Source organism: Callospermophilus lateralis, chromosome 1, assembly GCF_048772815.1.
Source record: "Callospermophilus lateralis isolate mCalLat2 chromosome 1, mCalLat2.hap1, whole genome shotgun sequence".
Lineage (NCBI taxonomy): Eukaryota > Metazoa > Chordata > Mammalia > Rodentia > Sciuridae > Callospermophilus > Callospermophilus lateralis.
The window spans coordinates 156,685,001-156,708,375 of record NC_135305.1 but is presented as its reverse complement, the minus strand read 5'-3'; the positions used below and the strand labels follow the sequence as shown (position 1 = coordinate 156,708,375).

Sequence of the window (23,375 nt, the reverse complement as noted above, 5' to 3'; positions counted from 1 at the left end):
AACCAAACACTAAATCAAGGAGGCTGGGACTTTTCAGTTGCTTTAATTTCCGTACTGGGCTGAGGTTGAAGGCCTTCAGTCTGTCTTCCTTTTTACTCCTCTGAGGCTCATGTCAGCAAGGATGTTTTCTAATGTAACTTCCAGTTCCTTTGGGTTGCCATTGGTTCTCATCTTCTGGAGTCTCATACTTGCTGAGGTTCACTGGACGCTTAGTAGGTATAATAGGCCAGGCTGCATGTAGTTTCTGTGAGCTAATCCTCACAGGCCTATCAAATATAAGTGTTCTAGTTGTCCCTATTTTATAGGTGAGGAGACCAAAGCCTGGGGCATTGTCTAGGCTGGTGTACTTAACACTTACGTCTGATTTTCAGAAATAAAATGATATTTTTCTTCAAAACCATCCCTGGAGATTCAAGTTAGCCAGTCTGAGACATTTCTCCTTGGTCCTCCTGTGCATCTCCAGCTTTGCCTTTCTACTACTAAATCCATCTACCTGGATTGACACCCTTATCTCTGGGACATGCTTCCCCTGCAAACTGCCCCCAAACAATCCCAACATTCCTCATGCAGCATGTCCCTGCAGTGGTTCCTTGGCTGTCTTGGGGACCCTGACGTTTGCCTTGCCCTAATGGCAAGCAGATCTTATCACTTCCCAGCAAGCAAGTTCCCTTTCAAACCCCCACCCAGCCCACACTGGGAAGCATGGGGTTCACTTCCGTCAGTCTAAAGCCCGTACTTTTTTCCTGGTTCAGCATTCAATAATCTGTTCCTGTATTCCACATCCCACTACTGTACATTCTGTAACAAGTCTCGAGTCTTATTTAAGGTGCTTGAGAAAAATACCTGTGCTGCTCACTATAGCTATATCTGAGTAGGACTAGTCTGTGGACTATATCGGACTATTTAGCTACATCAGGACAGTGTCACCTGTCTTTTTCTATGTACTACAATGGTGTTATTAAGGAGACCCAGAATACTTTAAAAAAATGACTTAAAACTAGAACTTAAAATGTCACATTAATAACTACAACTTCATGGTACCTAGTTATTTTTATCTGCTGGAAGCCTACAAAGATGCTCTGTATACAGGCAGTGCTCAGAAATGCTTAGCTACCCATGGCTCAGTATCACATCAAAAGCAAGGCAGGTGCCACTCAGAACTCAGCTGAGATATTCAAACACATGAACTGAGGTTTCTCAGAAAGCATGGCTTGGGAACCTGAGCCAAGCCCTCTAAGCACACCGCACCACTTCATTCAAGAGCCTCAAAAGGAGGCAGCTGCTGCTACCTGTCCTATAGCCAGGGATGCTGTAGCTCAGTATTCAAGTCACTCCTTCAGCTAGAACATACTCAGGATGTGGTAAGTCTAAACTCTAGGTTAAAAAGGCAGATAAAGGAGACAAGAAAGATTAGTAGACACTGATAACTCATCATATAGTTATTCAAAATTATTTCAGCTTTTCCCGATTTTTTTTTTTTTGTACTAGGGATTAAGCCCAGGGTGCTTAACTGCTGAGCCATGTCCCCAGTCTTTTTTTGTTTATTATTTAGAGACAGGACCTTGCTGAGTTACTTACAGCCTTGCTAAGACTGTTTTGCCCTTTGCTTAACCAATTCTACATGCCTATATTCTTTGAAGTAATTTTAAATTAGATACCACTCCAGGGTTGGTGCAGGGTGGCTCCATTTTACAACCTATGGCCTTTTGAAACCCTAGTTAATAATTCTTAATGTTCAAAACATAGTTTAAAAATGTGTGGACCTGGTCTGACATAAACTCTTCTGTCAGAGGGCTGGGATTATTACATGAGGTACAATAATACAATTTTGCATCTGTCAGAGAATGTGGAGCAGGAAGGCCAGACCCCAGTGCACATGTGTTCCTTTCTCTTTGCGCCACTGTCACTCCAGCAGGTCCTTGCCAGATGTCTTCTCTCCATGCCACAGATGAAATGGTTTGTCACAGAAGTGCATTTTAGGCGGGCCTAGGGATATAGCTCAGTGATAGAGGGCTTGTCTAACCGGCACAAGGCCTGAGATCAACCCTCATCACATTTTAAAAAAAGTCCTAAAAAATAAATATTAAAAAAAAAAAAAAGTCCTTTTCAGGTGACCTGCTTTTACCCACTTTCAGAGTCTGTGTGAGAAACTGATATACATTCAACCATATGCAAGAAAGAAAGAATGTAGTCAGGCACCGTGGTGCACACCTGTAATCCCAGTAACCTGGGAGGCTGAGGCAAGGGATTCCAAATTCGAGGCCAGCCAGGGCAACGGGAGACCCTATCTCAAAATAAAAAGGACTGGGGATGTGGCTTAGTGATAGCATACCCTGGTTCAACCCCAGCACTGCAAGCAAAAACATTTGGCACCATATTGTGTTCCACAGGAGTTACAGAGGGTAAGAGACCAAGGAACTGTGCAGAATGATAAAGCATAATAAAGCAGCTTTTAAATGTACCTGTTAAGTTCAAGTGAACCCAAACAATAAGAAAACTACAGATTCTAAGTCTCACCTCCCCAAACAGTAGTGCAGGACAGCTCTGCCTCATTACTTACAGAAATGCAGTTATATCCAGATTAGTACTCAAAACACACAGCAACTACATCGCAACCCACCTTTGGAAAACAGACTATGTGAAGGAAGACAATCCAAAATGAAAAGTGTGGTTTCCAGAGCAATTTATTCATTAAAATCTATTCAATATGCCATCAACAGTTTTCTGTGTGTACTGTGCTGATAAATAGACACTGAGAAGATTTAACAAGTTCATCATTTAATAAGTCTGAATTCATTTTCACCACATGGTATTGTACACGGTCATCTGTTGAAACAGATTTCTTTTTAACAGATCTTAGTTTAAAAAAGTCATAGATACTGTGAGTTCTGTATAAACTGGTGGATAGCAAGTTAATTCCTTTGTTTTGACTTATAAGCCTCAACTTCACCGCAGAATAAAGAATGTAGGCCAAAGAAAGCATAATCGGTCACTCGTATAGAACAGTATTGTTTCTATAATTTGAAGCTTTCTGAATGGACGGGTTCAGGCCTGATCCAACTGTAAAAAGATTACTTAATGAATAGACTATATGGAAATTGTACAAAATGTTATTAACTTTAATCATTAATAGCTTAAACAGCACTATATTACTAATTGCTATTCAAAATCAAAAACCTGTTTTTGAATCCCCGAGGAGGCAGCAGGTGTGCACAACCATGCCACCCTGTTTTTACGGGCGTGTCAATACATTTTCCAACAGAAACTTTGGCTTTAGGAAAGAGTCACAAACATTTAAAAGAATGGCTTTAATCATCATTTTAAGTATACGGTAGGGGAAGTGTGCTTTAATTAAATATACATCATACCAGTGATGCTGGCAAGGTTGAGATAGTTACTCCTACTGTTGATAGCTATAAAAACTAGTTTGTACATGATAAGACAATGAGAGGAAAAAGCAATCCCTTTGAAACAAAATTTTAAAATAAAAAAATGTTCACAGTGGTTTGTATCAACAGTATGCATTTTATGACAATAACATGTACAGATTCAGAGCACCCTAGGGCTCTCTTTATATCCTAAGGAAAATGAGCATTTACATTATTCATGGGTTGTACTGAATTTAAAAAAGATCAATTGTACACTTACCCCGTAGACAGGATAACTGTCCTGGGGTGTACAGCTTTAACACCATCATTAAAGTTGTTTGCAAAAGGAATATTAAAAAAAAAAAAAAAAAAAAACTAAACACCTTTTCTTGGGAGTGGAGTGTCTTTCATTTGCTGTTATAACCAGCAAATGCCATTCATTAACTCAAAAATGGAAGGAGGGGCCCCCACAAACACAGATCTATCTGAGCAGGCTGACCAGTACACATTACAGCTTTAAAAATGAAGGTTATATACTCTATGTTACAAGTCCCAACTAGGCAGTGTCAAAATGACATCTATTTCTTTGCTTGCTTTGTGATCATACCCCTTGGAGGTGTTACAGGTCTTGTGGCATTCGGCTTCTTTTTCTCTGCAGGCTTTAAAATCTAAAGAGATTTAAGAAAATACAATGCATTTTAAGAAATATACTCAACATAAAATCTTCATAAGCTTAAAAACCTCATTTAAATCTTTTGCTCAAAAAGGTTTCTGGATGTTTAAACCTGGCCCAACAACTTGGAAACCCTCACTCATGTATTAGCACAACCAAGATGGCTTACAATTGCATGATGAACAAACACAATTCTAAGTCTGCAGTGCCTCTAGCTATCACTACCGACACAAATTCTCAAACCCCTGAGATCCTTGCACAAATCTCTGGGAGCTCCAAGTTCCCTCTGCAAAGTGGTAAAAGAATTGTTTTAATTCATTTAACAGGCTACTGCCACAAGATTTTGGTGGCTATATTTATGTTTCTGACTGGGTCAATTTGAAGTTGCCCATGTTTATCATAATAAGCAATTGAGAAAAAGATTGAGGCAGACGCTCACATGTAAATAATGCTTTTGTGCTGAGTGAAGGTCAAATGATGGGACAGTACTTCAACAAAAGTGCAGTAGAAATTAGATGAGAGAAAAGTGGGTTGAACTAAGTAATTACCCAGCACACCGCAGTTACTCCTATTTTCACACCAAGTGGAGACTTAGTTTTAGCCTAACATTACACTGGTGGTATGGTTTCAGATCCATTTAAAAGGTGTAAGGAGCTAACACACTGAATTATTTCTTACCTACTGGTAAGAACAATACAAACAGTTAAATTCAAAACTAGGGGAAAGGTTCCATGACACTTCTTTTCCCTTTAAAAGGGATCCACACATTACTCAACTAGGACAGACCCTGGTTATGGGAGAATAAAAATCTAGCCTCCTCAAAGTGAATGAACAGTAGGAAGAAAGCAGCAATTATTTTTTTCTTAAGTCAGTATAATTCATACTAATAAAGGGAATAATGTTAAAAACATGCTCTACCTGAAAGGAACACATTAGTGTTTCATCCACACTCATCATGGCACCTGCATTGTCAAACTCTCCACAATAATTGGGTGCAGAAAACAGAGTGACCAACTGCCTCTTTGCAAAAAATTCATATCCATCTTCAACCACCTTGGAGAGAAAATTTTTTCAGTGTAAGTAGATGCAAATTTTAAGTGAGTAAAACCACTCTTCAGTTTCCCACTGAGCCTGATATTCTGTAGGTTGTTTCCAGAAACACTTTGTATAAATAAGCAATACCTACCCACCAAAATCAACAAGGAGAATCTGTGCTCACACACATGCGCTTAAGTGTACATGTAAAAGTCAAAATCAATACCTGATGGGCTCTACAAATAAGATCCAAATCATGCTTATGGAGAAATTTTGCAACCACTTCTGCACCAAATGTGAAGGACACTCCTCTGTCATTTTCACCCCAGCCTAAGACATCTTTATCGGGGTCAGACCACAAAAGATCACAAAGAAGACCTTGATCTGGTACATCAGTTGGTCGCATAATTCGCCGAATCTGCTCCATAGATTGAAGATCTGGTGATAAACCTATTAAATGAGGAAGAAGAAAAAAATAGCAGAACTGTTTTTGATGTTACCACTTCAGTTCATTTGGTCTATAGACTCAATAACTCTGACACTGAAGTTTAAACTAAATCTATGGCTATGTTCTATTTATTCAGATTTGATCAAGACAATTACTCTAGCTTGCCTAGCCTGTGAGGCCCTGGGTTTGATCCCTAGCACCAAAAACGAATCTGAATATGTGCTGGAATTTACTATATGCCCTAATCTGGAGGGCATACTGTATTTCAACAGTACACAGTATAACTCAACATAAACAACCTTGTAAAAATTAAAACCCAGTGACTTTGCCAGGAATGGTGGCACACACCTGTAATCCAAGCAGCTCAGGAGGCTGAGGCAGGAGGATCACGAGTTCAAAGCCAGCCTCAGCAATAGCAAGGCACTAAGCAACTCAGTGAGACCCTGTTTCTAAACAAAATACAAAAAAATTGGACTGGGATGTGGCTCCGTGATCAAGTGCCCCTGAGTTTTATCCCTGATATGCCCCTCGACCTCCCAAAAAGAGTTCAGTGATTTTTAAAACTACTGCTCTGTGTGCCTCCCAGGTTAAGTGTTGAAAATATAGAGTGATGTGTATACTAGATGTTACCATCACTGGGCACAAAAGATGCAGGTATTCAGGTGAAAGGCAGCTTTAGGATATCTGCTGTCCAAAGACAGTAATATATACTAGAACTGCTAAGATGTAGTCTATTCTCATCTGAGTTCACAATCTCATGTCCAACTTGACCCACCTCTGTTTAAGTATGGGAGGGCAGGGATCATACCTCAATTAAAATGTTATGGTTGACCCTTTGATGGCTGCTTAATTTCTGATCAGACACAAAAAGAAATCCTCTTTGCAATTACTACTTGAATTACACCATACATAGCATAAACACCGAGCAAAGCAAAACGGCTTTTAGAATTCAAGCCAGAGCTGAGTGTGGTAGTACACAAATGAATTCCCAACTACACTAAAGGCAGAAGCAGGAGGGTCTTAAGTTTGAAGCCAGCCTCAGCAATGTAGTGAGCACCTGTCTTTAGCTCAGTGGCAAAGCTCCCCTGAATTCAATTCCCAATGCCTAAAGTGCAGGGGTTTGGGGAGGTAACCAAGAAAAGGTTCAGAGAGAATCAAAAACAGATCAAGAGAAATTTATTCACATTTTCAGCATTATAGAGGATCTATGGGTCAACAAATCAACTGTCATTCATTTTATGCTTAAAAATACCTTCTGACCTACTATTTTCAAATTCAACTGTTGAAGTCTAGAATTCCTTGTAACAAAATCAATTGCTTTACTGATTCTGGTTGCAACAAAATAGGCATGTAACATAAGAAGTCAATGCAACCACAACCCGTGACATCAGTGTTCACCTTTTAAAAGGGATCAAAATCTATTTGGAATAAAAACCAGCCCACATACCTCCATGACAGCAGAATATTTTCTCATCCACGATGGCTGCTATCGGTAAACAGTTAAAACAGTCTGTGAAAGTTTTCCATAGTTTAATGTTGTATCTTCTTTTACCTGTGAAAATTTAGATGGTTGAAAAGATTGCCGTTTTCTGGTTTCATTCTCTCAGAATAGTTTCCCTCAAAGAAAAGTTTTGATTATCTTTTAAATAAGCAAAACTATGCTTTTATTAAAAAATCTCCTGGAGGGGCCTTAGGAGGATTGAATATACAGGTCCATGACAGAGAGATCTCTGAGCTTAAGCAACGATTCACATTTTCATATTTTAAAATTTTATATTAATGTGAAATCAGAATTCGAGAATAATGATTAAGGATTACCATCAAATCCCAACAATTATTTGGTAGTATCAATTCTGTTTGAGATCTAGTCTGTTTTGCCCAATCTCAACCTACAAGGTAGATCCTATTCCTATAGGCATTCATGGACATCTTTTTTATGCATCACCAGCGTCTCCCGTAGAGGAAACCTGAGAGCTAACACTGACTTTCCCATGAAAACCTATGGAGAGCAGGTAACTGCAACCCCTACTGTAGCAGGAGACACAATGATTATAGGAGAAAACAGACGTAGGTACTTCAGGATACCTATTCCTAACATTATCCCAACTCAGAATGCTCCCCAGAGAATCGAGGTTACAGGATGGTGGTGATCCCTCATCAGAACACGGTATTCCACACATTCTGGACTCAGAGTGCGACTGACAGAAGTATGCCTTTAAGCACTTGAAAATTAATGCTGAGTTCAAGACTTAGTCACAGATGTACCAATGTTGGGGTGCCTTTACCTCCTGTGCCCTACCATACACAACAACTCTAGTTACTCCTAAACTAACAGTTTGTCCTCAAGTCTCTTTTCCTTCCCTATCCTGGGGAACAGAGGGACATCTAAAGGTTTAGTGTATACTAATCGGCCCAAGCAAGAGATTTCTTGAACCATACCATTCAACCTCAACTACTACAAATCAAGTAGCACTGTTTTAAACAGGGTTTGAAATGCAATGCAAACCCAACAAATAAGTCACTTCTGCCTCCACAGAGGAACCCTGGCTATCTCTTTTAACTATTCCTGAATCCTTGATAACTGGAGAAAACTCTGACCATGGTTTGCCCTTTGGGACTACTAATTGCCTGTTCTGTATCTTCCTTTACTAGGGGGTTCTGAAAGCTTAAATTTCTCCCTACAAAAGGCTGAAGGGGAATCTGTGCATAGTCAATCCAATCTCCGATAGTGAGGATGATAACTAAAAAATAAAAACAGAGGCCAGACTGTCTTACCCCCGATTTTTAAAGCCATGTGGTTCTATCTCCATTTTCCACTGAAGCCTGTGTCCGAACAATTAGACACTAGCTTCCCTGGAGCTCTTCCCTTTCCTATATGCTGCATTTGCCACCACTGACTAATCCTCTTCCGCCTCAGAGACAGCTTCGCTCAACACACTCCAGCTTCTCTTGCTGATTTCTTTGCTGTCTGTCGGCTCCTCTATTTTAAACAATCTGTTTAGTTTTCTTCCTTTATTACCTTCAAGCATCTCCAGCTCCAGGATCACTGCTTTCTCTTTTCTGCACTTCCTCCCGGAGACCACCCTAAGACCACTAAGACCATATGGCTCCACGAAGGTGTAGCCTATGTAATTGATAAGACACCTTCAAGCCTCCAGATCCTAAGTTCTGAGCCAGAAGCTGTAATAGTCTCCTGTTACTGTAGGGAGACAGCTCTGGTATCAGAAAAAGACCAATAAACATTACTATTTGACCAAATAATAGATGCTTCAGCTTTTCCAGCATCATTAAAGGGAAAAAAAAAAAAGTAGTATATTTGTCTGTGAAATCATCATTTCAAGCAATGGTTTCTAAATTGTTTCAAAGAAACCTACATTTGAATAAAACTTTTCATTTTATTAAAATTATCAATATTTTAAAAAAAGTATCTGTAAGCTATCCAATAGAAGTTACTTGTGTCAAGGCCACTTTTATGCCCACAAGTGGGCTGGATGGTGAATATATGCTTGCCAGGAGAGGGGAGCTTGGGCCTAAGGTCTACAGATATGTCTGGAGGACGGAACAGGAGTCAAAACCTACCAACATGATTTTCTCAATCAGTTTCTGAAGACCACTCCATCAAATAGAAACCTAAACCGATGCAGCCTATCATCACATTAGGACATATTTTACAACAAAGAAACCATCAGGATCGAAACTTTATCAACAAAATTATCAAAGTACTTGCTGAGTTAACAGAGATAAAAATCCTTGTCTCTCACCTTCACCACCTAAGCAGAGTAACTGCTCTATCAGTAATTCTTTGGAACAGTCACTGTTAACAGTCTTCCTCACTACTGGCAGTCAAGAACCTACAGACTTTTCTATTTGATGATCCCTCCCACCTCATCTTATAAACTGGATCTCAAGGATCATGGACCAACCAATCACCCCGGTGTGAAAAGGTGGCTATAGAAGCACCAGTCCTACAAGTGTACCCTCTCTATGGGAGCACATTTAACAAATGAGCCAGCTCAGTAGCCCTCCTATGACTGAGATGGGAAAACATGTTCTGAGACTACAGGTCATGACTGCCAGGGCGGGGAGGGTCACGATGATGACCTTTCACTGATCCCAAGATTACATTATCAAGTGTTGGGATTCCTTAATCACCAGTAAAAAAGACAACTACAACACAAATTTTGCAAATTAATTTATATACTGCAAGATTCCACTTACACGAAATATTCTCTAGAAAAAGGCAAATCTAGACACACAAAGGAAACGAATAGTTTCAGTGAATTCTAAACTCATATGTTACAGTTCAGTTATAGACAAAGAATCTTAATTTAAGTACTTACACTCATCATAAAATCCGTAAATTCTATTGATGCTGGCACATTCATGGTTTCCTCTGAGAAGAAAAAAATTCTCAGGATATTTGATTTTGTAGGCCAGTAAGAGGCAGATAGTCTCCAGTGACTGCTTCCCCCTGTCCACATAGTCCCCAAGGAACAGATAGTTGCTTTCTGGCGGGAAACCACCGTATTCAAAAAGTCGAAGCAAATCATAGTACTGCCCATGGATATCACCTGGAGACAAGAATGTGGTTAAGCAGTGTCATCATATTACAGCTCAACTTACTAACAAAGCTTTTAAAAGGCATTCTTTAGATATTCCTTGCACAATGGTACTGACCTCTGACAAGAGCTTAAAGTGACAATCAATACACTAATTTTCAATTTTGTATCATATTTAACTGTAGTTTATGTATGTGTCCAGAACTCACATAAAGTTCAACTAATTAAGAATTTACTTTGTGGAAAGAGTTTTATGCTTTGCCATGCCTTCGAGCAAAGTAACGTGGTTTTCCTTTCAGGTTGGCCGATCAATATCAGATCTCCGACAGCTGAGTCTCTGGGTAACTCCTGTCAACAGATGCTCTGAGCTCCTAGTAAGCCACAGCTCCCAAGGAATTAAAGCACACCCACCACTACATTCAGCTGTCAAGTCCTCCTAGCCAGACAGTCACCAAGAGTACTTCACTTTAAAAACATGCATCATGTTTTATCTATGTAGTCAAATATGCTAGAGAATCTATTATTACTCAAATTAATAGTTTTATAGTGTGTATAGATCATCTGCTTTTGCTATGAATAATAGTATAAGGACAAATCCAGTACAAATGCAAATTCTGTTTTTTAAGGTATAAGTGTTGCTGTACACTTGAATTATTATCCAACACACGTAATTTAGAGCTCTCCACAATTCTTCCATTCTTAGCTTCATTTTTTTTTCTTTTGCGATGTTTATATTCCTTCAGTGAAATAATCTACAAAAATCCAAAGCACACCTAAGTAAATTAAGTCTATTAGAGACATTTATTATAAAGCTATTTACGTACTTCCAGGTTATAAAAAGGATTGATTCTACTAGCTAATACAAGGCCATCAACATGTCCTCGACTCATCCCTGTAGCCCAGGATGACTTAGTCTGTCAAAACTTACCACATATCTTGAGTGGTGCTTCAAGTTCTAGTAGGATAGGCTGACTGAGAAAGATCTCACGAGACTTCAAGCACAGTCCTCTGATTTCATTCTCCTGTAGCTGGACATTCTTACCTGGCTTGGACCCTCTCACTGTAGGGTAGAAAGAGTTCAATTAGGCCCAACAAATCAAAATACAATTTAACAAATCATTTTAAGTATCTGAGAAGTTTTAGATAAAGATGGGGGGAAAACATGGTTAAGTAGCTTTCTGACAGTTTTGATGTTCTGGACACTTATAAACAGCATGACTTTAATGCCTGATCAGAATCTAGGACTTCAGAATTTAGCTGCATCTCCTCTACCAACTAAGACTCCTCAATAGCATCCTAAGCAAGAGTCACCTGTGTGTGGATTCTAAGGGTCTATCTTTACTACCATAGTTCCACCTCCAAGCCCTGTTTGCCTGTGCCCTGTCACTGAAGCAGCTCTTTAAGTCACCAGTCTTCTCCAGCTTTATAAATTAGCATTTGCTAACACGACAGTAATAATAGTTATTTTGAATAATGACAGATTTCACTGTTACCAAATTTGTCCTAAGAACTGCTTATTTTAAAATGTGGGTTGAGAAATACTCAAGAATTTTCTACCCATTAGTGTTTTTCAGAGGACCACAAGATCTCAAAGGTCTCCGATTTACCTATGAAAAGTGTATGTGTTGTTTCCATCTCATTAAAAAAATGCCACAGGCTGGGTGCAGTGGTGCCCAGTGACTCAGGAGGCTGAGGCAGAAGAATGGCAAATCCGAGGTCAGCCCACAAAACTCAGTGAGAACCTGCCTCAAAATAAAAAACAAAAAGGGATAGGGAAGGCTGTGGCTGTGGCTCAGTGGTAGAGCGCTTGCCTAGCATGCTTGAGGCACTGGGTTCTATTCTCAGCACCACATAAAAATAAAGAAATAAAATAAAGGTATTATAAAGAGCATGACTTTAATGCCTGATCAGAATCTAGGACTTCGAACATCTGCCCACCTACAACTACCAAAAAAAGAAAAAGAAAAAAGGAGGCCAGAGATGTTGCTTAGTGGCTAGGTACCCCCACGTTCAATCCTAGGATTAAAAAGAGGGGAGTGGGGCTGGCTGTAGCCATAGCTCAGTGATGATAAAGTGCCCTTGGGTTCAATCCATCCTACTCCCCCACTCTCCAAACATGCCACAGGCTCACTGTATGTACTTTATGCAATGTCTGGGTCTGAATTCACGTTTATAATCATGCGCATATGGTGAAGGATGTCAGTATGTGCTGGAAGAATGGTTTCTGGTCATCTTAACATGTAAAAAGCAACGGGAGAGGCACGGGGGCACACACTTGTAATCCCAGCAACTCAGAAGGCTGAGACAGGAGGACCTCAAGGCCAGCCTTAGCAACTTAGCAAGGCTCTAAACAATTTAGTGAGATTCTGTAGCAAAAACTAAGAAGGGCTGGGGTTAAGCACCCCTGGGTTCAATCCCTGCTATCAAAAATAAATAAATAAAATCTGGAAAAAGCAGTGGGAGAAAGAAATCCCACAACACAAGCATCCTAAACTCCTACATGCGGAGTTAGAGCCCTCAGTTCTGCTCACTGTTGAAGTGGAAGCCTTGTGACAGCTCGTTTATCAGTAAGTAGGGAGCAGCAGTAATGAGAAACTTTTCTTTTGGTTCCAGCTGTAACAGGTTAGAAAGTCCTTAAATACAGATTAAATAGCACTGAACTGCTAAATGTACCTTAATTTTATAGTGATGAAGTGGCCCCTTCATGAAACGGGCAATCCTGCAAAATGACTTGCTGGCAGAGTCTGAGGACATACACAGCCTGATTATCCTCAATGTGTTTGAGTCCAAGTTTTTATACTTGGTACAAAAGACTTATGCACATAGGCATTGTCTGGATTAAAATTAAAGTAAAAATACAGGGCCTGACTAAAGAGAAATTAAGGCTGCATCTTTCCATCACTAAACCCAATATCAAGTGATTTAGTTTAAGCAAAACCGCAAAAGCCATCAGATTAAATCATGTTAATAATTTAAATGTTACTGGTTCTGGAGGCATCATTTGTATTCAAAATTATAAAAGCACTGGCTTAAAAGCTGAATAATGGCAATAAGTTTAGCCAGTTTGTGTAGTTTTGTTCCACAAATAGCTAAATAATTATAATACAGGGTAATAAGAAAAATCTAAGTAAAAAACTTGATTTCTAGTAAGAATCTTTTTTTCCATTACAAGAGTTGAACCCAGATTTGGGAGATATTGTCCTAGGTGAAGCCATCCTTCAGCCTAGCAGCCACTGAAACCCTGAATTCTCTGAAGAAACAAGTGAAGCAGAAATGGCATTGTGTAGAGTGGTGTTATTTTTCTCAATGAAAGATAAGAAAGGAAGGGATGAGAAGGAAAAACTCCTGAAGCATAAAATGAAGAGAAAATGGGGAGCCAGCCAGGATCCTAAACTTTCTGGATTGGTACTGGTTCTAGGGGTTTGGGCAAACCATTTTACTTCGGACTACAAAATAAATAACTAAACAAAAGACTGACAGCTTCTGATTAAAAAATGTTATAAAACAAGAAGCAATGAGAGGGAAAAGAACTATGATAAAAATCTTTGAAGGAAGATACAAAGAAGACACGTATGTAATACAATAGCAAATGAGCAAAAAAACCCATTTTTTTTTTTGCACAAGTACCACAAGTTTCTTTTTTCTGCCCAGACACACACGCACAAGCACACATTCCTGGTGAAACATAGTGCAATCCTGCACTGCTGGCCTGAAAAATCCCAATCACTAGTGATTCCACAAGTTAGCCAGAAACGGGCAGACTGCCCAGCAAGAAACTTTATTTTTGGCTAGGAGGGAACTCCTAGTAGCTTCTGGTTTCAAAGTGAATTTTCTTTAGCACAGTCCCACACTTGTGAATGAGTGGCCCACTCTTTGCTGTTAAAATAAGTAATGCCATCAGATTAAATCAATGCAGCTGAAATAAATTTTCTTGGCTTTGGAAGCTTCCTACTGCCACCTTTAAACATAAGTTTACCAGAGTTTTAATTCTCTTACTGTTTTTCTATTTATTCTGAGGAAAGTTCAGAGATTACTAAAAAGCAATACTATTAAGAATTTTAAAATTATTCTTAATGAGAAGTGAAGATTAGATGCATTCCCCCCCACACCTACAATAACAAATGGATTCCCCACAAATACCCCAGGGAAAAACATATATATACACACACACACACACACACACACACACACACACACACACACATATATGTATGAGACTCTGCCAAACCATCTCCCACCAGTTGGTAAACCAGGACTCCACCCAGACTTCCCTTCACCCTGAAGAGCCTGTTCCTCGTATCTCCTTCCCCTCACAGCCTGTACCACACTTCTGAACTGCTCTTATAACACCCACCCCACTCAGTACTTTGGATTATAACTGCCAGTGAAGTCTGCTGTTCACCTGGACTCCCCTGGTAGAACATAAACCCCAGGACAATGCTCTTGCTATGTAGTGTGCACAAGCAGTGCTAATACATGGCAGATGCTCAAAATGTTGTATGAAGTCTGGATCAATTTGAGTACTAATGACTTTTGCCTTAAAATTAACATATACTCTAGTCTATATACTTTCAACTAGCCCAAACCATAAAAACAAAACAACACTTTAAATTACAAAGTCATATATAATCCCAGCAGCTCAGGAAGCTGAGACAGGAGGATGGCAAGTTCAAAGCCAGCCTCAGCAAAAGTAAGGCACTAAGCAGCTCAGTGAGACCCTGTCAATAAACAATGTACAAAAAAAAAAAAAATACATATATATATTTTATATATATATATAAAATATATATATGGAGTACCCCTGAGTTCAATCTCCAGTATCCTCCTCCCAAAAATAAATACGAATTAAATAAAATTACAAAGTAATAGTGAATAGTGCAATTTGCTTACCAGACTTCACTGGTATGTTTTTTTTATAATCATGAAATTTAGGGGTACTCTGGTGTTTTTTGTTTTTGGAACTAGACATTGAACCCAGAAGCATTTTCACTGAACTATATACCCATTTTTAAGAATTTTAATTTTAAGACAAGAGTCTCACTAAATTACTGAGGCTGGCCTAGTTCTGCAATCCTCCTACTTCAGCCTCCCAAGTTGCTGGAATTACAGGGATGCACCACTGCATGTAGCTAGGGTTACTCTGAAATTTTAAAAGGATTTCTGAATGGATTTTGGCAGCCCCATTTGGTATTTCCTAAAATTGTAGGAATTTAGCTATTTCCTAAAAGTTGTCAAATTAGTCAGTAACATAAAAATCAACTTCACTACTTGCAATGTCCATTAAATACATTAATTGTAGTTAACATTTACTTAGTACTTGTTTCTGCTGAATGCTGTGCTAAAGGGCTTTACACTGCCATTTAATACTCTCAACAATGCTATGAAGTTAGGTATTATCATCTCATTTTGGAGGCTGGAGTTTAGTTTCAAGGCCAAAGCTTATAAAGACACCAGGCCTCTAGGTGTAGTAGTGTTTCCACATCACCCCTCTACCTTAAGCTTCCAAACAAGGGAATTATTATAGGACAAACTACCAAACCCCAATATAGTTATAACTCAAAACTTTGCTATGGGATGCAAAACCATAATGCATTCTTACAAATGGGGAAGCACTTAGTTATAGAGACTGTTTAAGACAATTAATACTTACTATATTTCAAACATTCAACACAATAGTTGCTGAGCACCTACTATGTGCCAGACTGAGTTAGAGGCTGGGAATACCCTGGAAACAGAATAGGGAAAAATCTTGTCCTTTTGCACACGAACTTTACATTCTCAACAAATAAAGTCCAGTTAGGCAAGGCAACATACACCTGTAATCCCATCCACTTCCAGGAAGATAATTAATTAAGGGTCAGTCTGGGCAACTTAGTAAGACAGGGTTGGGAGCTCAGTGGTAGAACTCCCTGGGTTTCATCCCCAATATAGCAAATAAAATATATAATAATAAAAATAAAAACAATACCAAGAGAATTCAAATGTCTATTTTATTGCTACAGGCTACAAAGAAAACTATAAACATCTAAGCTCTGTTCAATAAACATCAATATTCACCTCCAGGTTTAAAACTATCCCTGTGTTCTGTACACAACAGAAATCTACACAAAAAGGAGACCCTAGGTAGAAAATTCAAGGGGTTGTCACATCATAACTTCCTAAGTAAGCAGTTCAAACAGTAAAGTATTTTCAACAACTGAATGTTCAATGAGTAAGAATGCCATTCTCTGGTTGAAAAGTGTTCCAGAAATCTCAGTGCCAAGCACAAAAGAAACAAAGTTGTGAACATGTGTACATTACTGATCAATACATTAAAATACCAACTCAGGGGCTGGGATTGTGGCTCAGTAGTAGAGCGCTTCCCTAGCCTGTGTGAGGCACTAGGTTCGAACCTCAGCATCATTTAAAAATACATAAAAGATATTGTCTCCATACACAACTATCTATCTACCTATCTATAAATCCAATTCAGGCTTAAAATGTGACTTTTTAGTACAAGCATTTCTTTTATCTGGCTAGAAAGGGAGATTTAGGAAAATGCATTTCGGCTGTTAATAACAAACACTGTTATGTAGAAACATTTTTCTACTTGGTAAATCACTGTCTTCAGTAGGTCAAAAAACTTTCACACAGTATTATCAAAACCAAACTGATTAAAAAAAATCTTGAAACTAGAAAGATTATCTGCAATGCCAGCCTTTTCTCAAAAACAGCAGTTAACTTTTCATGTAGCCCAGCAACAAAGGAAGAGATGGAAATTATGGAAGAAAATTAGGACTACTTTACACTGCCATTTAATGCTTATTTATGAGGAATTAAGAGAAAGCCATTCTCCTTGTCACATAAAGGTGCTTATTGTTAAAATGTCATATTAAAGGAATAGCACATAGACAAGAAAGAGCCCCAGCTGAATTATGTTTCAGAAACTAAGAATGGCATGATCAGTATGAAAGTGACTCAACATATTTTGCTGTTTTAAGATAATCCTATCCAAGCTGGTGGCAATTTTAAGAATAAGCCATAATAAAGAGATAAAGTCACACGGCTGGGATATAGCTCAGTCGGTAGAGTGCTTGCCTTGCATGCACAAGGCCCTGGGTTCTAATCCCCAGCACCCTCCTTCCCAAATCATATATTACTTGAGTGAATTCTTTATTTTCTTCATGATACAGACTGGTATTTATGACAGATTGGGAGGGAAGAGACCTTAATCCAATCACAAAATCCTAAATCTCTGCAGCATTAAGCTTTCCTACAAATCACCATGTGATTTTCTTCAAAATACATAAACCATAAAAATGTTATCAAGAATTTTCTGGTTTCTTTCTTTGCAAAATCTCCAGCAGGCAGACCTTCACTTTCTGACCACTTTAATTATTTCCATACCACATACTCCCATCTCAACTGCAACTGCTGATATTACATGTACTTCAGGCTTTAAGATGACACAATTTTCTTAAGTCAGGATGCACCTGTAAAACACTGTTCACTGTTCTCAATGGTTTTCTAAACCTAAGGGGAAGTCTACTCATAAAAAATTAAAAAAAAAAATTTCACAGGCTAACAGCACACTTTAATAAAATTCAGAGCACATACTCTATATTTGTTCCTATATTTTCAGTTTTCCATTGCTGTTAAGACTAACATCAGTGACACCCACTCTCTGCTAGGCAAGGGATGTTGTTAGATCCTACTTTAGTGGAAAAACTAAAGATTTCATATAAATCTTCAAGACCCATGCTTCAGCTAAAGAGGTCTGATCCTAAAACACAACTTATCCCAGATTTCTAGCTCCAAGGAAATGAAATCAATCATATTTATCTTGAATAAGACTTTGGAGTTTCCTCACCTACGATGCAATTCTCATCCACAGTATTATCTCCTTCATAATTATGAATAGCCCCAACTATAAATTAAATGAAACTTCGAGCCTGTACAACACAAAACATTTCCCTGCTCCAGGGTCAGTAATCCTCACCATCAAGATAGGCATTTCGTAGGACAGGTCACAAGTCACAAAAGGATGTAGTTTCAAAGACTTGTGAACTTCTACCACTGAATAAGCATGGTTGGGCCCATGGCCCTTTCTGGTTCTAAGGAGATGCCTGGTCTCTGGCTCCAGTGTATCCCATCTCCCCTCATACAACAGAATGACCTGAATGATGCTTCAGATTTCACTGCTGCCTTCTACTACTGACAAGCAAAGACACGAGAAGTGCAATCCTTCTGATTGTGTGATTTTTTTTTTAAACAAGGTCTTCTGGTGGGCACAGTAATGTATGCCTATAGTCCCAGCTCCTTGGAAGGCTGTTGGTAGGAGGATCCCAAACTCAAGGTCAGGCTCTTTAAACAAAAATTTAAAAGTGCTGTGATGCAGCTCAGTGGTTTAATCCCCAGTACCACAAGAGTCTTGAACTGCTGCTGAACATCATCTCCAAGAGTACATTGCCTCCTAAGCAATACAGTGACATTCAACTGACACCCTAGAGGGCAGGGGCTCACAACAGTTAGGGAATTAGAAATATGCAACTGGATGGCACTGTTCAAATCATCTGCTGTGCTTTAAAAAAAAAAAAAAAAAAAAAAAAAAGGTCAACAATCTGTGTATTCATTAGGAAAGACTACTTTTGTTTTCTTTCCTCAGCATTTTAATAACTTTTAAAAACCATTATGCTTGGGGCTGGGGATGTGGCAGTAACTCACTCGCCTGGCCAAGCGCAGGGCGCTGGGTTCCATCCTCAGCACCACATAAAAATAAAGATGTTGTGTCCACTGAAAACTAAAAAATAAAATATTTAAAAAAAACATTATGCTTGTCCTTTACTATGCTTAGGTCCAGGAACTGCTGCTTGTAATATGAACCATGTTTCGTATTCCACCAAAAGTCAAACACATTGATCATTTAAATGATTTTGGAGTTTCAGAGTATCTGAACACTATTTTCAAAAACACCCTGGGATCAGAGGATTAAACTGGTTAACACTTTCCATGGCCTGGGCACAGGTCATATTTAAATCACTAAAGCAAGTCAGGCAATTAAGTAGAGTCTTTTGCACAGCCTTGCAGATAGACAATGGCCTTTGTTAGTGCTGAGATGCTTCTTGCAAACCAGGGAGAGTTTCAACTACTGCAATGCAAGAAAACGCTAGCCAGCCATCTCTTCTCCCAGGGGGGTTTAAAAAGTAAAACTGCTCCAAATCTCCATTCTGTGCAACACATCAGAGTATCAGACTAGTCAATAGTGTATTTTCTCTTCAAATCTCCGAATTTTTTTTTTTAAGAGAGAGTGAGAGAGGGAGAGACAGAGAATTTTTAATATTTATTTTTTAGTTTTCGGTGGACACAACATCTTTGTTTGTATGGTGTTGAGGATCAAACCTGGGCCGCACGCATGCCAGGCGAGCGCGCTACCGCTTGAGCCACATCCCGAGCCCAAATCTCTGAAATTTTATTGTGTAGTTACTTCAACAGTTAACTAATACCAGTTATACTAAGGAGTAACAATCTCAAGGCTTTTATCATCAACAAGGAAGACCTTGGATAAAGGCTGCCAAAGTGGGTCGCAGAGGTGATGCCTCTGCAAAAAGCTACCTCGTTTAAAGAACTGCAGAGCTGCAAGTGCTTAAAAACTAAACCAACGTGCTGTTCTTCTTAAATAAGACTTCACTTTTGAGTTACCTTTTCAGTTCTATTCCTGAGTCACTTCTCAATTAGTTTATACAGTCCTCAAGATTAACAATTTTTAATGTGTATAAAAGCCTAACAAGGTCACAAAAATCATATTATCTCCTTTTCAGAATCACTTAAATCTTACTGAAAATGTTTTGGGAAAAAGACTTTTGGTACATTACCAAATTACAAAATTATCAATATCCTCTTAATTTGTAGGATCATATATTTTCAACGATCACCTTCAAATGTTCCTCTGCCAATTTAGCATCCATGAGGAAAAAGGAATTTAAGTACATATATTATGCAGCTCTCTATTCCTAAGGCATTTAATTGCACTGCCTTCCTATATTAATTTCAATAATATTTAAAAATCTGATTTTCAAGTACAAAAGAATTCTTAAGAAATGAAAGATGAACCAATTTACCCAGCAAATTTTCTAGCATGATTTCAAAGATTAGTGAAATAAGACTGTTAAAGGCAAACAATAATTTAAACGTTCCAATATTTTGAATCCATACATTCCAATTTCCCCTGTTTTCTGAGAAACAAAGCCCACTCATCATATCCTTGTCTAGAGGTGCAAACTTTCAAAATTTAGAACTAAAATATTCAATGAAAAGTTCATTTCTATGGTAAACAATTGTAATCGGTTTCTGACCAACTGCTACCTCATATAACAACAACTGAAATAACTAGTATTAAAGATACGGTTCTTATGTAAATGCCAAGCACTGAATGAATGACAAAGTTTTCACCCACAAATAGCAGCAACATTTCAAGGGCATTTCAGGGGTCCTTAACAGTATTTAGGTGGAGTTTTCTTTCTTTCTTTTTTTTTTGGGGGGGGTGCTTTTTAAAAACTAAAGTTCAAAAGGGAAAAATACGCAGAATAAGGAGAAAACATTTTCAGTTTTGTTTTGACTTCACAGAATTGCCCAATCTTTCAAGCTCACAACTCCAAGATTCACAGCATAACCTAACAATATTTTTCGGAGAGTTATAAAGGCAAAATAAGTTAAAACTCGGCCAGGTCACTTCATCAAGTGTCCAAATCAAGAAGGCGACGTGCCTGGATTCTGCTAGAGGTTAGCATTTGTCTTGAATCGAGGGCTGCTCAATTCAGCTTCCCTCTCCCATCTCATTAAGAAACAAATGCCAAGCACCTCACAAATCTCAGGTCAGCCAAAACTAAACGCTTTGAGCGTTCCTTACCATGGACACTTCCTCCTTCCGACCCTGGGTGTTCTAGCTCCTGGCTCCCTGGGTTTGAAACCTTGCTGTCACTGTGTGGCCTTGGTCGACTTCGTTTCTGTGTCTTAGTTTCTTCTAATTTTTTTTTTTTTTAAAGCATAAAGGCACCTACCTCGCAAGGCTGTCGGGAGAACTGAACCAAGTGCTTAAAAAGAATTCCTGACACAGCGCTGAAGACCGTGAGTAGTGATTATAGTGATAATCACGAACCCGGCGCTGGCCAGATGACCACACTGTCATCACCGCGGGATTCACGTCGGGAGGCACGTTCGGGAAAAGAGCGCGGAGACCGCGCCAGGGTCAGACAATTTAACAGCCGCGGGGGGCCGAAGGGGAAGGGGTGTCACATCCCCGGGAGATGTGAACGTGCGTCGCCCACTAGCAAGACACGGGTCCCTCCGGCTCAGAACGGCGAAATATTAAAGAGCAAAGGCCAGCAGGATAGGAGTCACTTCTCCATCACGCCGCCGAGCCCGGTGGAGCCCACAACACGGTCGAATCGCTGCGAGGACGAGTACTGGAAACTCGAGCTCGCGGACCGAAGTCGGAGCGCGCCGTGCGGCGGGTCGGGCCGGGTCCCCCAGCCGCTGCCCCCGGCGGGCCGGGTGCGCGGCGGAGCGGCGGGAAACGTGGGGGTGGGGAGCGGAGTTTCAAACCTCCCGGCAGCGGGGCGGCTGCGTCCCGGTGCAATGAATGAGCGGGGCGGGGGGACCTCGGCCGCCTCCCGCCGCGGCGCCCCGGCCGGTCGCTCCGCGGGGCTCGGTCCCGCGGCGTCGCCCGCCCAACCGGCTCCGAGCCCTGCCCCGAGCCCCCGCGGCCGCCCGCGCCGCTCCGTCCGCCGCCCCCCTCACCTTCCAGCAGCCGTTGGATGATGCTGTCGATGTTGAGTTTATCTATATCCGCCATCGCCTTCCCGCCGCCGACCCTCCCGCAGCGGCGCCGCCGCCGGCTCGCGCCCGGGACTCACACCTCCTTTCCCACGCCACGAGCACAGAGGCGGTGGTGGCGGCGGTGGCAGCAGCCGCGGCGGGTCCCCCCCCAGCCGCCCCGCTCCCTGCTTCCTCCTTCTCTCCCCACTGGAACCACGAGAAGAACAAAATGGCCGCCGACTCTTCAGCCAGCCTCGGGCGGCGCACGGATGCGCGCGGGGGAGTGCAGCGGCCCGGCCGGGACTTCTTTATGGGCCGTAGGGCGCGCGGGAGAGGGCGGGGCCAGGGCGCAGGAGGGGGCGGGGCCAGAGCGCGGGAGGCGGAGGAGACGGTTGAGCGTCTCTCCCGCGCGCGGGATCCTTCCGCCAAACGGGCCGAACAAATAGGCCCCCTGGCCCGAGCGTGAGTTGCAAAGTTGCTCGCGGGAGTTGGTGCTAGGGGAGGAAGTGCTGCTGTGCGCTGTGAGAATGAGATTGTATCCCTCGGTAGATCCTGCTCGCAGAGGCCAGAGGTTTACAGACCTGGCCACGTGAGAGCCCACCGAGGCATTTTGGAGGTCCTGGAATTTACCCTTTAAGATAAGTGTGGGGTGAGGTGGAGCTGGATGATAATAAAGAGAAAAGGTTGACGTACTTTTAATTCTGATACGATGGATGTTGGGGGAAGAGGAAAACTCATTTGGGGGCTAAGTTAAAAACAGAAAAGAAAAGCAACCCCTCACTACCACCCACACATATGCCAAAATGTTAGCTAGTTCCTGGTGAGTGATGGGAATATGGGTGCTTGAATATCACTTTTGTGTGCGCGCGCTTCTGGAACCCCTGGGGGGTGGGGGGAACCCGTCCTCTAAAATAAAATGTCATTCCTATCTTTGGATTATCTTTCTTGAACTCGCAAAGTTATGTAATCATCGGAACGGTTACCCTGATTCCAGCCTGAGCCAAGTTGAACGAGCGCGTGCAGCAGATAAAAGGAGAATTTGCACATTTCGCGCTTCGGGGCCGCGGGGCGGAAGAGGAGAGCGACTTTACGGAGGCAGGCTGTGCAGGCGGGTCCCGGGCTCTGCAGACTCCCAGAGGAACTTGGGTGCGTCCCTCTCCGGCTCCTCAGCCTCTCCAAAAGCGTCCCTTTCCAGGGGGCCCCCAAACTGTGCCACCCCCGGGGGCTGCGCATCGCCTTCGGCTGGGTTTGGAAGTGCCGCCCACGCTGAGCAGACACATCTGCTTCCTTTTCTGACCTTTCCGTTTATCTGTTTCTTCCGGCATTGCTTTACAAAGCCCCTTCCTCCCGCGGAGAGATTCATTTTGTTTCTCAAGACACGCTGGATGCACGGATTCCCTTTCCCGGATGCCATCGAGGTGACTGTGCCACCTGGGCATCCATTCGCCCTCGACTGCTGAGGTTCAGGGCTCCCCTGACTCCTCAGCTGCACACTCCAC

At 41.0% G+C, this 23,375-nt stretch overlaps 1 protein-coding gene across 1 annotated transcript; it reads right to left on the bottom strand.

The window, feature by feature from the left end:
• Positions 1-2,666: 2,666 nt before the first annotated feature.
• On the bottom strand, positions 2,667-22,110 carry Ppp1cc (protein phosphatase 1 catalytic subunit gamma). Its single transcript, XM_076852461.2, has 8 exons — positions 21,859-22,110; positions 11,012-11,143; positions 9,865-10,095; positions 6,972-7,076; positions 5,303-5,526; positions 4,960-5,094; positions 3,976-4,036; positions 2,667-3,060 (listed from the first exon to the last, which is right to left on the bottom strand). The coding sequence occupies exons 1-8, from the start codon at positions 21,911-21,913 to the stop codon at positions 2,990-2,992; spliced, it is 1,014 nt and encodes a 337-aa protein (XP_076708576.1). The 5' UTR covers positions 21,914-22,110; the 3' UTR covers positions 2,667-2,989.
• Between the last annotated feature and the right edge of the window lie 1,265 nt (positions 22,111-23,375).

Bases quoted from the DNA above. Each gene is read 5' to 3' on its own strand.
- Ppp1cc (XM_076852461.2), bottom strand. From the start codon at position 21,913: ATGGCGGATATAGATAAACTCAACATCGACAGCATCATCCAACGGCTG. The intron at 10,096-11,011 runs GTAAGTTTTGAC...TCTTGTCTCCAG, and splicing joins AGCACCACTCAAGATATGTG to GTGATATCCATGGGCAGTAC. The intron at 3,061-3,975 runs GTATGATCACAA...ATCTTTTTACAG, and splicing joins ACCTGTAACACCTCCAAGGG to TTGGATCAGGCCTGAACCCG.